Source organism: Coregonus lavaretus (assembly GCF_964263955.1).
Source record: "Coregonus lavaretus genome assembly, chromosome: 23".
In the NCBI taxonomy this organism is placed as follows: Eukaryota; Metazoa; Chordata; class Actinopteri; order Salmoniformes; family Salmonidae; genus Coregonus; species Coregonus lavaretus.
Window position 1 is genome coordinate 34,350,828 of NC_140010.1, and position 16,414 is coordinate 34,367,241.

General features: G+C 45.6%; 1 protein-coding gene across 1 annotated transcript in view; it reads left to right on the forward strand.

The window, feature by feature from the left end:
- LOC311098695 (small conductance calcium-activated potassium channel protein 2-like) overlaps nucleotides 1–10,073 on the forward strand; it is a gene marked incomplete at both ends in the record, with an annotated part of 54,204 nt that extends 44,131 nt beyond the window's left edge. Inside the window, 3 exons of the mRNA XM_084139231.1 lie at nucleotides 4,874–5,001; nucleotides 7,768–7,837; nucleotides 9,768–10,073. Of these exons, the coding sequence (XP_083995357.1) occupies nucleotides 4,874–5,001; nucleotides 7,768–7,837; nucleotides 9,768–10,073 (504 nt within the window). The remainder of the gene's footprint in view (nucleotides 1–4,873; nucleotides 5,002–7,767; nucleotides 7,838–9,767) is intronic.
- Between the last annotated feature and the right edge of the window lie 6,341 nt (nucleotides 10,074–16,414).

Genomic DNA, 16,414 nt, shown 5'->3' on the forward strand with positions numbered 1-16,414 from the left:
CTCGGGGACCCCATAGTGCCGGAACACGTGGGTAAATAGGGCCTCGGCGGTCTGTAGGGCAGTAGGGAGACCCGGCAGTGGGAGGAGACGACAGGCCTTGGAAAACCGATCCACAATGACCAAAATGGTGGTATTACCCTGGGAAGGGGGTAGGTCGGTCACAAAATCCACCGAGAGGTGGGACCATGGTCGTTGTGGAACGGGCAGAGGATGTAACTTACCCCTGGGCAAATGTCTAGGCGCCTTACACTGGGCGCACACCGAGCAGGAGGAGACATAAACCCTCACATCCTTAGCTAACGTTGGCCACCAGTATTTCACGCTAAGGCAGTGCACTGTCCGGCCAATACCTGGATGTCCAGAGGAGGGTGATGTATGAGCCCAATAAATAAGTAGATCACGAACCTCGAGCGGAACGTACGTCCGCCCCACAGGACACTCGGGGGGAGTAGGGTCGGTACGCAGTGCCCGCTCGATTTCCGCATCGACTTCCCATACCACCGGAGCCACCAGACAAGACTCCGGCAGTATGGAAGTAGGCTCAATGGACCTCTCCTCTGTGTCATACCGCCGGGACAGGGCGTCTGCCTTACCGTTCTGGGACCCTGGGATGTATGTGATCTTAAAAACAAACCGGGTCAGGAACATGTTCCACCTAGCCTGATGAGGGTTCAATCTCCTAGCTGCCCGGATGTACTCCAGGTTACGGTGATCAGTCAGAATGAGGAAAGGGTGTTGAGCCCCCTCAAGCCAATGCCTCCACACCTTTAGGGCCTGGACTACAGCTAACAGCTCCCTGTCCCCAACGTCATAATTGCGCTCCGCCGAGCTGAGCTTCTTGGAGTAGAACGCACAGGGGCGGAGCTTAGGTGGCGTGCCGGACCGTTGTGACAGGACTGCCCCAATACCGGTCTCGGACGCGTCTACCTCTACTTGGAATGGCAAAGAGGGATCCGGATGCGCCAGCACCGGGGCCGAGGTGAACAGGTTCTTCAGCTTGACAAATGCCCTGTCCGCCTCAGCTGACCACTGCAAGCGAACCGGACCCCCCTTTAGCAGGGACGTAATGGGAGCTGCAACCTGTCCAAAGCCCCGGATAAACCTCCGGTAGTAATTAGCAAAACCCAAGAACTGCTGCACCTCTTTTACAGTGGTTGGAGTTTGCCAATTACGCACGGCCGACACACGGTCTACCTCTATCTCCACACCAGACGCGGACAACCGATAACCCAAAAAGGAGACGGACTCCTGGAAGAACAGGCATTTCTCTGCCTTGACATACAAGTCATGCTCCAACAGTCTTCTCAACACTCGGCGCACCAGGGCTACATGCTCGGCTCGTGTAGAAGAGTACACTAGGATGTCGTCGATGTACACTACCACACCCTGCCCATGCATGTCCCGGAAAATCTCGTCAACAAAGGATTGGAAGACTGAAGGAGCATTCATTAGCCCGTATGGCATGACGAGATACTCATAATGACCCGAGGTGGTGCTAAACGCTGTTTTCCATTCATCCCCCTCCCTAATGCGCACCAGATTATACGCGCTCCTGAGATCCAACTTTGTGAAGAACTGCGCTCCGCGTAATGATTCCGTCATAGTCGCAATCAGTGGAAGAGGGTAACTGTACTTAACCGTGATCTGATTGAGACTACGGTAATCAATACACGGGCGCAAACCCCCGTCCTTCTTCTTCACAAAGAAGAAACTCGAGGAAACCGGGGAAGTGGAGGACCGTATGTATCCCTGTGCCAAGGACCGGCTATGTAAGACTCCATAGCCGCTGTCTCCTCTTGAGACAGGGGATACACACGGCTCCGCGGAAGAGCCGCTCCTGTTTGGAGATTTATCGCACAGTCCCCCTGTCTATGAGGTGGTAGCCGTGTTGCCCTCGTTTTGCTGAACACAAGTGCTAAGTCCTCATACTCAGGGGGAATGCGCATTGCGGGCACTTGGTTCGGACTCTCTACCGAGGTCGCCCCTAAGGAAACACCTAGACATCTCCCTACACACTGGGCAGACCACTCCATAAGAGCCCTCTGTTGCCACGCAATGGTAGGATCATGGGCGCTTAACCAGGGAAGCCCCAGCACCACGGGGTACGCAGGAGAGTCAATCAGATAAAACTGAATGATCTCCTCATGACCCCCCTGCGTCGTCATCTTAAGTGGCGCTGTGACTTCTCTGATCAGCCCCGACCCCAACGGCCGGCTGTCTAAGGCGTGGACAGGAAAAGGGGCTTCTACCGGCCGAAGGGGAATTCCTAACCTATAACAAAATGCCCGATCAATAAAATTCCCAGCTGCGCCTGAATCTACTAGCGCCTTATGCTGGGAATGAGGTGCCACCTGTGGAAATCTCACAGGAATACTCATGTGACCAACAGAGAGCTCTGGGTAAGTGGGGCGCCTACTCACCTGAAATGACTCCCCAGTGCGTGACCTGTTGTCCCCTCTCTCAGGAGACCCTCCCCAGCACCTGGCCGCGGTGTGTCCTCCACGGCCACAGTTGGTGCAGGGGGTGGCCCCCCTCGGGTTCTCTCTCCTCCTCTCTCTAGCGCCAGCACCCCCGAGCTCCATGGGAATCGGCTCGGAGGTGCTGGAGGGTGGAATGGACGACCCCCACTCGGGACGTCCGCGGGTGGCCAGCAGGGTGTCGAGCCGGATGGAGATGTCCACCAGCTGGTCGAATAATAGGTTGGTGTCCCTGCAGGCCAGCTCACGACGAACGTCCTCTCGTAGGCTACACCGGTACTGGTCGATGAGGGCCCTCTCATTCCACCCCGCATCCGCAGCTAACGTCCGGAACTCCAGTGCGAACTCCTGTGCACTCCTCTTCCCCTGTCGGAGGTGGAACAGACGCTCCCCCGCCGCCTTCCCTTCAGGTGGGTGATCGAAGACAGCCCTGAAGCGGCGGGAGAACTCCGCGTAGGTGATGGTAGCGGCGTCTATTCCCCTCCATTCGGCGTTGGCCCACTCCAACGCCTTGCCGGATAGACAGGAGATGAGGGCGGAGACGCTCTCGTATCCCGAGGGCGCTGGGTGTATGGTAGCCAGGTATAGTTCTACCTGCAGGAGGAACCCCTGACACCCGGCTGCAGAACCGTCATATGCCCTCGGGAGCGAGAGCCGAATGCCACTGGGTTCCGGCGCTGAGAGAGGAGGACTGGCCGGTGGTGATGGGATGGTGTAAGAGGGCGTGGGCACCTCTCCAGTAGCCAACCGGCGCAGAGTGTTGGACACCTCACCCAGGACGGCCTCAAGTTGCCGGATCATGGTGTCCTGATAGCTGACCCGTTCTTCCAGCGACCTGGGTGCCGCCGCTGATCCTGCTGACTCCATAAATGGGGTGTGTTGTTCTGTCAGAAGGAACCGATGTGGATGTGGTGGAGGAGTCAGGCGCAGGACACAGAGGTTTAGTCCAACAAACTTTACTAGTCCAAAGTGAAAAATATACAAGACACGACCTCGAAAAACAGAGGCGAGGGAAATACGCAAACATGCGTAAACACTAAACAAAACAAACAGAGCGCAAAACACGCAGCTCCAAACGACACGCAGACAACAACACACAATCTAACTAACACAAAACAAGGAACTTATAGGACACGTAATCAGGACACAAACAGACACAGGTGTACAAGACAGACCAAAGCAATCAACACACGAAACATACAACGGTGGCAGCTAGTATTCCGGGGACGGCGAACGCCGAAGCCTGCCCGAACCAGGAGGAGGAGCAGTCTCGGCCGAAACCGTGACACCTTGCCTCTTTGCCGATGACACAACAGTGGTAGGCCTGATCACCGACAACGATGAGACAGCCAATAGGGAGGAGGTCAGAGACCTGGCCGTGTGGTGCCAGGACAACAACCTCTCCCTCGACCAAGACAAAGGAGATGATTGTGGACTACAGGGAAAAAAAGAGGACTGAGCACGCCCCCATTCTCATCGACGGGGCTGTAGTGGAACAGGTTGAGAGCTTCAAGTTCCTTGGTGTCCACATCACCAACGAACTATCATGGTCCAAACACACCAAGACAGTCGTGAAGAGGGCATGACAAAGCCTATTCCCCCTCAGGAGACTGAAAAGATTTGGCATGGGTCCTCAGATCCTCAAAAAATTCTACAGCTGCACCATCGAGAGCATCCTGACTGGTTGCATCACCGCCTGGTATGGCAACTGCTTGGCCTCCGACTGCAAGGCACTACAGAGGGTAGTGCGTACGGCCCAGTACATCACTGGGGCCAAGCTTCCTGCCATCCAGGACCTCTATACCAGGCGGTGTCAGAGGAAGGCCCTCAAAATTGTCAAAGACTCCAGCCACCCTAGTTATAGACTGTTCTCTCTGCTACCGCACGGCAAGCGGTACCGGAGTGCCAAGTCTAGGTCCAAAAGACTTCTCAACAGCTTCTACCCCCAAGCCATAAGACTCCTGAACAGCTAATCATGGCTACCCGGACTATTTGCACTGCCCCCCCACCCCATCCTTTTTAAGCTGCTGCTACTCTGTTAATTATTTATGCATAGTCACTTTAACTCTACCCACATGTACATATTACCTCAACTACCTCAACTAGCCGGTGCCCCCGCACATTGACTCTGCAACGGTACCCCCCTGTATATATAGCCTCCCTACTGTTATTTTATTTTACTTCTGCTCTTTTTTTTCTCAACACTTTTTTTGTTGTTGTTTTATTTTTACTTTTTTTGTTAAAAATAAATGCACTGTTGGTTAAGGGCTGTAAGTAAGCATTTCACTGTAATGTGTGCACCTGTTGTATTCGGCGCATGTGACCAATACAATTTGATTTGATTTGATTTGATTTGATTTGTGAGGGTTCACATGCGTTTCCTCATTGGTCCGCAGGTAAAGAACACAGCTGCCAATGTACTCAGGGAAACATGGCTCATCTACAAACACACTAAGCTGGTCAAGAAGATAGATCACGCTAAGGTGCGCAAACACCAGCGCAAGTTTCTACAGGCCATCCATCAGTAAGTACCGTTTCCCAAAGAATATGACTTCCTTGTAAGCATGCCTGAAACGTATGTGAACACTTAGTTGTTTTTTACCACCTGTTCAAAGTTGTTAAATATATGTTATTGTCTTTATTGTTATTTGTTGTTGAGGCAGTAGGAAGTAATAGTGGTTTTAGTTGCACTGCTATCTTACTAACAGTATTTAGCTGTATTTGTGTATTCCTAACAGCACTTCTAGCCAGCAGCATCACTGGTAGTGTTTGTTATAATGTCCTTATTTTCCTACTCTCTCTGCCATTTCCTGTGACAATATCCTATGTGTTCAGTTAGCTAGTTGTGTTATTCAGTAGTACACTAAAATAATAACACACACACACAAAATGCAGCTGCACCTGACACACACACACACACACACACACACTAGAGCCCTGCACGGGCATGAATTTTAAGCCCGAGCCCTACCCATGCCTGATTGCTTCTGCCAAATTTAAGGCCCTGCCTGAAACCCAAAATCTAAAACAACTTCCTCCGTTAGTAAATCCATTAGCTGCTCCTCTCTGTCTGTCACTCGCTCCCAGCGCGCAGCTCGCTCTGCATGCGCACTGTTCATGGTGCTCTGAGTCTGTGAGTATCCATAGGATCCCGCTTGGGCTGCTCTGGTCAATGAAGAGACATGAGACAGCAGTTAGCTGTTAGCTACTTTTCGTCACTCTAAACTCAAGGAACATTATTATTTTCTGTGAAATAATCTGTCATGTCTTATATTTGATGAGGTTGAAGCACTTCTGACACCATGTTATTATCTTAATATGACACCATGTTATGATCTTAGTACTGCGCAGCAGAGCACGCGCAAATGGCTCAGCTTCAAAATGTTAGTGATCAATTTAGTGATACCTGAGCCCTGCCCGTACCCTAGTTATTGAGGAAAAAACAGGCCCTACCCGGCCCTAACCCGATGTATAATGACGGGGCCCGTCGGGCTCGGGTTGGGTAGCAAAGCTCTAACACACACACTCACTCACACTCACTCACACTCACATACACACATACACACACACCATCCTCAGTCTACACTACAATGTACTGTAATGGCCCTCCTTCCCTGCCCTTCCCCAACCCTTACCCTGTGCTTACAGTGAGAAGTGTAATGGTTCACTTGTTTCGTGGATGTTGTGGGGTTTAAAACTTTGTACTGTGTTCTGTCTTTGTTTTGCTCTATCACTGCAGAGCTCAGAAGTAAGTTGAGTCTTCTATGTTCCTCCTGTTTTCTCTACATTCTCTCTCTCCATGTCTACGTTTGACATGCATGAACCTTCAAATGCTGGATGCCGATTGTTTTGGTTTCCTTTTAATGTTCCATTTACCCCCATCCTCTGAATGGAATGACAAAAAGCATCAACATTACCACTGATGATGACATGGTAGTGGGGTGTCTGAAGAAAGTCAGAGGCATCTGGCAGTATAAGCTTGTCGGCTTGGCCAGAGTCCATTCATCAATGAAGTCGCCATCTATGATGTTACCATGATTAATATAGCTACAATATGTAGGCTATATTAACCTGCATTGGCAGACCCATCCTTGCTCCTGATTTTGTATTAAACACCTATCTTGAGGGTTTAAAAAGTCTGTTTTTGTTTTGGAGTGTTTTTTTTAAAACGGTAAATCAACACTCAGCCATATCAGACACTCACAATAAAGAGCACAACTCAAGTGGTATCTTTACTCACCATAGTAGTACCCTGGAAAACAGTTTTAGAGCATTTTTTGTACCCAGCTTAGGTGCCTTTCCCTCACAGGCACAAGCTAGAAAGGACAGTGCCAAACCAAGCCTCTCTCATTAGATGAAGCTGAAAACAGAGCCTTTGCTGTGATCTCTCAATTTGCACATGAATGAATGTCCTTGAATGTTATTGCCTCAGAATTAGCCCTATAGAGGACTTTCTACCTGATCAAGTCACCAGAATGTTGATCCATAGATTGACTGGCGTGATGTCATTACTGGCGTCATCACTCCAAACCAATGCACAAATCTCTATTTCAGTATTCATTGAAAGTGATACAACATTCTTTAACCTTTATTTACCTTATCCTAGATAAGAAATCCCATTTCCAAGGGCGACCAGATCAAGAAGGCAGCTGCAGTATTTAGGAAGTGTAGTACGTCAAAATCCTAAATGAACAAAGTAATTTAACGTAACCACTTTTTTCAGTGTTTTATCGGTCAGTGCCATAGATTGAATTTAAAGTGCCACTGCAAGAGTTACTGTATGCCACATTCACAGGCTCTGGCCCTTCCCTCACATGCACCCTCCACACCATAAGTGCACGTCACACACAAGTCACTGCAAGCTCACCCAATGACTGATGTTTCTCTGACGGCCTGCCACTGAGCTAGCTGTAAAGATGTAACAGCTGGAAGCATACAGAGGCATGTCACCTTTATGAAAGGCTTTATTTTAAAAACAAATATTTTTTTTAAAATGTGTGGGGGGGACTTTTATTTTGTTTTGACTCATAGATTTCTTTGCGTTTTTGCATGTGTTGGTATGGCGATGATCAAGACTGAGAATGCTTATATATGCATGCAGGCTGCTCTCTCTCCTCCACGTGCTCCCAGAGAGCGTTCTCCTGACAAAGATGTGTTGCTCTTCCCCCCCCCTTTCACCCATCCACCTTCCTCTTTCACCCTGATGACCCACCTACCACCCTCCCAACCCCTGCCCCTTGCCCTCTATCCCCACTCTCTCCCCTCTCCAACCCCCCCTGCCTCTGCCCAGACTACGCAGTGTGAAGATGGAGCAGAGGAAACTCAACGATCAAGCCAACACGCTAGTGGACCTGGCTAAGGTAAGAAGACCCCGATCCAGGCCCTGGCTTATAAAGACCATGCAGCAGGGTTTTTCAAAGGGCCGCAGCTGGCCGCCGGCCACCACATTGATGTGTGTGGCATTAGCACTCCAGGTGACTGTTTTAAAATGTTCTGAAGCTGGTGCTTTAATGTGTGTTTGCACTGCCGGACCCCCACCCCTCTCTCTACACATGTGGTTAAAGCAGTCTGTCTAGGCCTAGGGGATAGAGCATTGGATAGCCATGTAAATAACAGGTAAACTCTGCAACTGTATGTGCGTTATTCAACTTCTCAGTGGTCATTACCCTGCAAATAAAAATGAGTCGTTAGGACGTCCCCGGAACGTCACAAAATGGTTGCCTTAAGTCTCAGGACATTGTGTCATGGTCCTGTGGAGATTTTGTCTAGTTCCTAGTTTGTTCCGGGGACGTCCCCAAGGATGTTTATAGGACGTTCTTAGAGCGTTCTGTCATGTTCCCCTGGAGGTTTTGTCTATTTTCCCGGTTTGTTCTGGGGACATCCCCAAGGACGTTTTTAGGACGTTCTAGGGATATTGTGTCATAGTCCCCTGACGGTTTTATCTAGTTCCCGGGTTTGTTCTGGGGATGTCCCCGAGGACGTTTTTAGGATGTTCTTGAGATGTTGTGTCACGGTCCCCTGGAGGTTTTGTCTAGTTCCATCACGCGACGTCCTCTTGACCATCATGAAATGTCCCCTTGGATAACGTCCTATCAGAACCAAATAGGAACCTTTACGTAACGTTCCATAATGGACATTAAAATAACCTGTACTGAATGTCTTCTTATGGTCCCAAGGTTATCATCATGTTTAAATGTTCCTAGAACGTTCTCAGAACGTCAGTGGGATAATGTCTCGCCAAAACCCTTAAAGGGACCTTATCGGAACGTCGCCTAATGTCCTTAGAACGTCCCCTGTTTGCTGGACAGTAGCCTATTCAGTTCAACAGACAGCAGGGCTTTGCTTTTCCGTGAAGTCATTTGTAGATTATTCCCTCAGTTTATGATTCTGCTAATGACAGAATATGATGATGAAAAATGACCAATTAGCTCAGAGAAATGCATTCTCTCATTAATTTAACTGCGGGGCTAGGGTCCTGTTGTATTAGTCTACATTTTGAAAGACATCCTTGAGCCTGAATTGTCCCAGAACTAGGACCGGTGGAATTTACGGAGGTAGAACACTTCCAAAATGCATATGTATATCAGGGATCATCAATTAGATTCAGCCGCTTGAGCGGATGGTCAGGGTGCCGGAACATAATAATTTGTAGACTGCAAATTGGCTGCATGTAGCCCAAACATATATAATATTTGACTAAAACAAAATCACATCAGTTGGGGAACCCTGCTGTATATAAATAGACTTTCAGTGATTGAGTGTTTAGAAATTGCTGATAAAAAAAGATCCTCATAAATACATTCTTGCCCTAGTTACTACCCCTTCTACCCCAGATATTTTTATCTTTCCCGTCAACTCTGATATTGAGATCCTTAGATTCAGATTCTAGTTGTTTGCTCGTTAATTCTAGCATGATTTAATTATTTATTAATTTGTTCATTATTACCTCGTAAGGGGTCATGCGCAACTGATGTGAGATCAAAGTTACCAGGCTAATTTCCATCTTTGGCCCTTTGGCAGAAAGTTGCAACATACAATATTACAGTATTTACATACATATGCTTTGAGTGCAATTTATGAACCATACCAATAATACTGATAGAATTCAATATTTATGTTTTATTGCAATTTATGGACCATATCAATAATACTGATAGAACACAATATTTAAGTTTTAGCGTAATTTATGGCGAGTGTCAAACGACTACATTTTTATGTACACAGTAAATTCAGTTAGCATACAGTATGCCATAATAGATCCATCACCACCTCTCTCCCCTCCTCCTGCAGACCCAGAACGTGATGTACGACCTGGTGTCGGAGCTGCAGGAGCGCAGCGAGGAGCTGGACAAGCGCATCGGCATGCTGGAGGACAAGTTGGACTCGGTGACGGGCAGCCTACAGGCGCTGCCCTGCCTCATCTCCCAAGCCATAACCCAGCAGCAGCAGGAATTTCTGGACAGTTTCCTGCAACGCTTCCGGCCTGCCTCGCTGGGATCAGAGCGCTCCGAACGTTCAGAGCGCTCCTGGACATCCACCGCCCGCCGGCGCCGCTCGCCCTCCACGGCGCCACACACCTCCTCTGACAGCGGCTAGACCTCGCCCTCGAAACTGCCCTAAACCGCAACATCCCCGACAACAACTTCTCCTTTGGAGCCCCATAACGTTCCCCTAACCCCCCTAAACCCCACTCTGCCTTCACATCCAAAAACCAACACCGCTGTGACTGAACTCCCAGGGCAGGACTGAACTGGAAACTGCTCCAATGCGAAAACTTTGACACATCCTCCAAACAACAACCTAAATGACTTAAAAAAGACAAGTAGAGATATGGTTTATGTTTTAGCCATTGTATGGCTGTTCAAGTAAGCTTTTTTTGTAAAAGCCCTTGTATAGTTAAACTGACTTGAGTTCAGGTTTGCTGGGGTGAGAGCTGGCTATCACACCTGGGGGGGGAGGGGCTGGAGGACACCTGCGTCTGCATGGAGGGAAACTTAAAAACGGAAGACTTCCCTTTTACAAGAGTAATCGTTTTCCACGTAAGTCAAGGTGGTGGTATAAGAGGGCCTTTGAAAGCTGGGGGGGGGGTCATACAAAAGGAGAGCAAGGGGAATGCACATGACATTACTACTGAGTAGGAAGATTTACATGAATGCCAACTTCAAAGTTTCAGTTTCCTTGTTCTTACCAAGGGAAAGTTGACTGTGACTATCTTTTTTAGTTACATATTGACATGTGATTTTTCAGTGCCTGAATGTACAAATAGTAGAGGGTTATTTAATTACTAATTTCAGAGCAAGTTTTTTATGATGTTAACACTGAATACAAGCATTGCATTCCTTTTTCAGATACATTCCTCTTCAAAAACTCAAAGAAATTGTCTTAATGTAATGCATAACATTGCCTCCATTACACGATATCTCTAAATGTTTTGAAAACTATTTCTTTTTCTACTTATACTAATCACTAAAATCTGAATAGGCCAGAGAGAAAGAGAAAGAGTGGAGAGAAAAATGAGTGAGAATGTGTTTAAGAGAGAATTGACTTCCAGCTGAATGCTGCGCACTCATACTCACACAAAACTATGAAATGTAGTCTACCTTTTCCATCATTACAAATCAGAGCTTCCACAGGTCTTCAGATAATGGCATGGCTTGAAGTCTGCTGGTAAACGGCGACACGCACACGATACCGATCGAACTGAGAAACCAACCCCTCCCCTTGCATGGTTCTGTGCAAAAATGACGATTGAGCAAAACCTTTTGGATGACTTTGGATTTACATTTTGATTTTATGCTACTTTTTTTATTAGGAACCTAGAATTTCTAGAGTTGTAAATCTAGAGAGTTGCAGTAATGTGTTACTGTATAACAAATGCATTCCCTGTTTTAAAATGAAAATAAAAATATATATATATATATATATATATATATATATATATATATATATATATATATATATATATATATATATATATATATACACAGTACCAGTCAAAAGTTTGGACACACCTACTTATCCCAGGGTTTTTCTTTATTTTTACCATTTTCTACATTGTAGAATAATAGTGAAGACATCAAAACTACGAAATAACACATATGGAATCACGTAGTAACCAAAAAAGTGTTAAACAAGTCAAAATATATTTTATATTTGAGATTCTTCAAAGTAGGCACCCTTTGCCTTGATGACAGCTTTGCACACTCTTGGCATTCTCTCAACCAGCTTCATGAGGAAGTCACCAGGAATGCATTTCAATTAACAGGTGTACCTTGTTAAAAGTTAATTTGTGGAATTTCTTTCCTTCTTAATGCGTTCGAGCCAATCAGTTGTGTTGTGACAAGGTAGGGGTGGTATACACAAGATAGCCCTATTTGGTAAAAGACCAAGTCCATATTATGGCAAGAACAGCTCAAATAAGCAAAGAGAAACGACAGTCCATCATTACTTTAAGACATGAAGGTCAGTCAATCCGTAGGTGTGTCCAAACATTTGATTGGTACTGTATATACCTAAAATTCCAAATACAATAGCTAAATTATCCATATATACAGTACCAGTCAAAGGTTTGGACACACCTACTCATTCCAGGGTTTCTCTTTATTTTTACTATTTTCTACATTGTAGAATAATAGTGAAGACATCACAACTATGAATAACACATATGGAATCATGTAGTAAACAAAAAAGTGTTAAACAAATCAAAATATATTTTATATTTGAGATTCTTCAAAGTAGGCACCCTAATGTCCATTGCTCATGTTTCTTGGCCCAAGCAAGTCTCTTCTTATTATTGGTGTCCTTTAGTAGTGGTTTCTTTGCAGCAATTCGACCATGAAGGCCTGATTCACACAGTCTCCTCTGAACAGTTGATAATAATAATATGCTATTTAGCAGACGCTTTTACAGTCATGTGTGCATACATTTTTACATATGGGTGGTCCCAGGGATCGAACCCACTACCCTGGCGTTACAAGCGCCATGCTCTACGAATTGAGCTACAGAGGACCACAGAGGATGTTGAGTTGTGTCTGTTACTTGAACTCTGTGAAGCATTTATTTGAGCTGCAATTTCTGAGGCTCACAGAGTTCAAGTAACAGACACATCTCAACGTCAACTTTTCAGAGGAGACTGCGTGAATCAGGCCTTCATGGTCGAATTGCTGCCAAGAAACCACTACTAAAGGATATCAATAATAAGAAGAGACTTGCTTGGGCCAAGAAACACGAGCAATGGACATTAGACCGGTGGAAATCTGTCCTTTGGTCTGATGAGTTCAAATTTGAGATTTTTGGTTCCAAACACTGTGTCTTTGTGAGATGTAGAGTAGGTGAATGGAAGATCTCCGCATGTGTGAAGCATGAAGCATGGAGGAGGAGGTGTGATGGTGTGGGGGTGCTTTGCTGGTGACATTGTCTTTGATTTATTTAGAATTCAAGGCACACTTAACCAGCATGGCTACCACAGAATCCTGCAGCAATACACCATCCCATCTGGTTTGCGCTTAGTGGGACTGTCATTTGTTTTTCAACAGGACAATGACCCAACATACCTCCAGACTGTGTAAGGGCTATTTGACCAAGAAGGAGAGTGATGGAGTGCTGCATCAGATGACCTGCCCTCCACAATCCCCCGACCTCAACCCAGTTGAGATGGTTTGAGATGAGTTGGACCGCAGAGTGAAGGAAAAGCAGCCAACAAGTGCTCAGCATATGTGGGAACTCCTTCAAGACTGTTGGAAAAGCATTCCAGTATAAGCTGGTTGAGAGAATGCCAAGAGTTTGCAAAGCTGTCATCAAGGCAAAGGGTGGCTACTTTGAAGAATCTAAAATCTAAAATATATTTTTGGTTACTATGTGATTCCATATGTGTTATTTCATAATTTTGATGTCTTCACTATTATTCTATGATGTAGAAAATAGTAAAAATAAAGAAAAACCCTGGAATGAGTAGGTGTGTCCAAACTTTTGACTGGTACTGTATATAAAAAAGTACTAAATAAATACTTAGATGGTTATAGACAGTAAATTGGTTCACAGTACCACAAGGTGTACAAGATACTCATTACCTTGACCTTCTTCAAAAAGGTAATGGATCTCCCATAAAATAATTGTTTTTACTTTATCACTCAAGAAAACACTGTATTACGATATGGCTTTAGTAAGGAGAACAAACCATGTCAGAAAGTCGGTTAGACGTTGTAGTCTGTCTTCCTCCGACGAGTCGACCAAGTTTGTACCTGTAAGCATCCACTAGCGGTCAGGCTGTTCAGAAAGAGAGCTCTTGGTTTAAAAACATGTTCAGGTTGATGTGAATTGGACTTAATCAAGCATGAATCTTTTTTTTCTTTTTTTATTGAGTTAATCAAGCATGACTCTTCACTGCCCCCCTACACTCTAACCATCCACTCCAACTGAGGGATATCACTCCATTACGTACACTCTCTCTTTAAATCAGTGTTGCACCTTCAAGATGATTGGAGGGCTACTCGATTGTGCTCTCACCTGTTCCAAGCATACCAGGGTTACCCTCCTTATATGTTTGAGATTTAACTCCATCTGTCATCACCAAAAATAAAAGCTCCATACTCAATTATATTTTTCATTATATTTTTTCTTCAACAACCATTTTACTGGTATGAAAATTCAGTCAATAGATGGGGGAACCCCCACGTCCATCTCCAGATTGCATTTAGTACGTGATACTTAGTTTAGCACCAGTAAACAGACATCACAGGTGCTTGAATGTCCTCTCCAGAGAGTAGAGGTACTTCAGCTTGCAGAGAGGAAGCAAAAAGAGAGGGAGAGAGAAAGATTGGAGCCATAACGAATTTACTGACAGATGTCCGTTTTGCCCCATGGGGTTTGAAAGCAGCAAGAGTGGGTGTCCCGTGAATATGACCTCATTGTGGATGTCACAGAGCAAATGGGACTAATGTAATAACGTAGGGGCAGATGCAGCAGGGCGCAATGTTCAGAACATTACAGAAATATAAATAGTAAAGTAATGTATACAGAGGGTATTGCTCTCTGTATTTCACATTATACTAGAGAACTCAGTTCTAGACATTATATTTCCTTATGACATGCCCCTGGCTTTTTCTACACGTTAACTGCCCAAACATCAATACAATAGCTGTTACAGCAAAACAGAGGCCTTGTTTTCTGAAAATAGAATCCTCGCTAAAAATTCCACAAATTTACAAAGAGAGAGAGGGAAATTCATATTCATATGCGGATAATATCTGGTTAGGCTAATCTGAATTTAATAACAAATTCTCACGTCTATCAAAGAGAACAGGCTACTTCTCAAAGCTGGCATCTGACTGTGTTTAAACTGGGTTAAACAGGATGAAAACTCATCAAGTAACGTATACCATTATTGTGTGTACACCGCCACATAATGCATTTGTAGTAGCGGAATAAACCAGCTTTAATGGATGGCAATCGGTGATGGTATGTTCTCTGTATACAGTATATTGTTATTTCATTTGCAGGTGACAGTTGTACCACAAAGAGGAGAACATCTGGTCATTAAGGACTATCTTCAGCTATGATTTCGCTCTCCAATTTTTGTCAACAGTGGGATAAATAATATTTTGAAAGAAAAATATTTGACAAAGTGTTAAATAGTACTGTAAATACTTCTAAGTTAAACAAGTGTGTGGTATTGATCACCCTCACTACCTCTGCAACCACACCTACAGTACATACTGCACCTCAGATTCCCTTTTGATAGAATAAGGTATCATCATAACACATTTCATGTGGTAATTATGACTGAATGTGTTTTTTGCATCAGTTCTGAATACTCTGTAAATCCATATTTGACAGTTTCCCCAACCTCTCACGAGCACATTTGTTTTTGAGTGGAGCCCCCAGGAGCAGAGAAACTGGAACATGCTGTGTCAAGTGCCGACAGAGAGCCAGAATGGTGCTGTGTCAGCCACAGAAAACGTGTGCTATTCCTGTAAATAATCCCTGTGGAGTGGAACGTCCTAAAACATTACCGGAGTCTGTATTGAAACATAAACACAGTCTTCCAGGGGACATCCGGCTGCTTAGGCCCCATTCTAAGGTGAACTATGAGCTGTCGTCACAAATGGACAGGCTACGGGGCCACACCCATTAATGTACAGGCCCGGCTTAACAAGGCTATTTATGTCTACATGTATAAAACTATCCTCTGACGCTAATTATACAGAGTGGCCAATCATGGGAGAGGTCAAGACACACCTCTTTTCCAATAAGTGTGGCCACTCACCCCTCGGTATTATGCAACCCTCACAGAGGACTTGAAGTGTAAAAAGGTCCCTTTGGGATGCATAGGAAGTCATTGGCATAGGAAGTCATTTATTGAATTATGTGCCCACTGCCTCTCCCTTTCTGCCCCGGAGGCTACTACCAGGTGCAATATGCTAATACTCCTCCAATCACTTTCAGCCAATGTGGTTGGGCATACACTTGGGGATATCAAAGAGGATAGGAATGTATCTATATTTTCTGTCTTTTTTTCGATGGACAGTGGTGAGGAGGAGGAGGAGGAGGAGGAGGAGGAGGATAGGGGTTTCCTGTGGAGATGTTTCTTTGAGCGAGCGTCTCCCATTTCTGTATCCATCATCCTGCTCACTCGGAGGTCTGAGGGAAACAGGATGAAACATTACAAATGAGCTTGTCTGTGGCAGGCTGGCGTGGCTCCTCTGCTTCATTTAGCTGTGAAGAGAGAGAGGCCCATTCCGGTGCCCTGGGCCATGCATCAGGATCGGAGCCATGAAGCAGTGTGTGCATGTGTGTTGGACATGTCCTCCATCTGGCACAATCACTCCAACCAAGGCCAGAGATTCAGATCTATGATCATATCTCACCATTTTTCAATTTAGAGCGTGTCCATCTACAGTAATAGCGAACATTTGCATCACTCGGCAGCCGTCTGGATT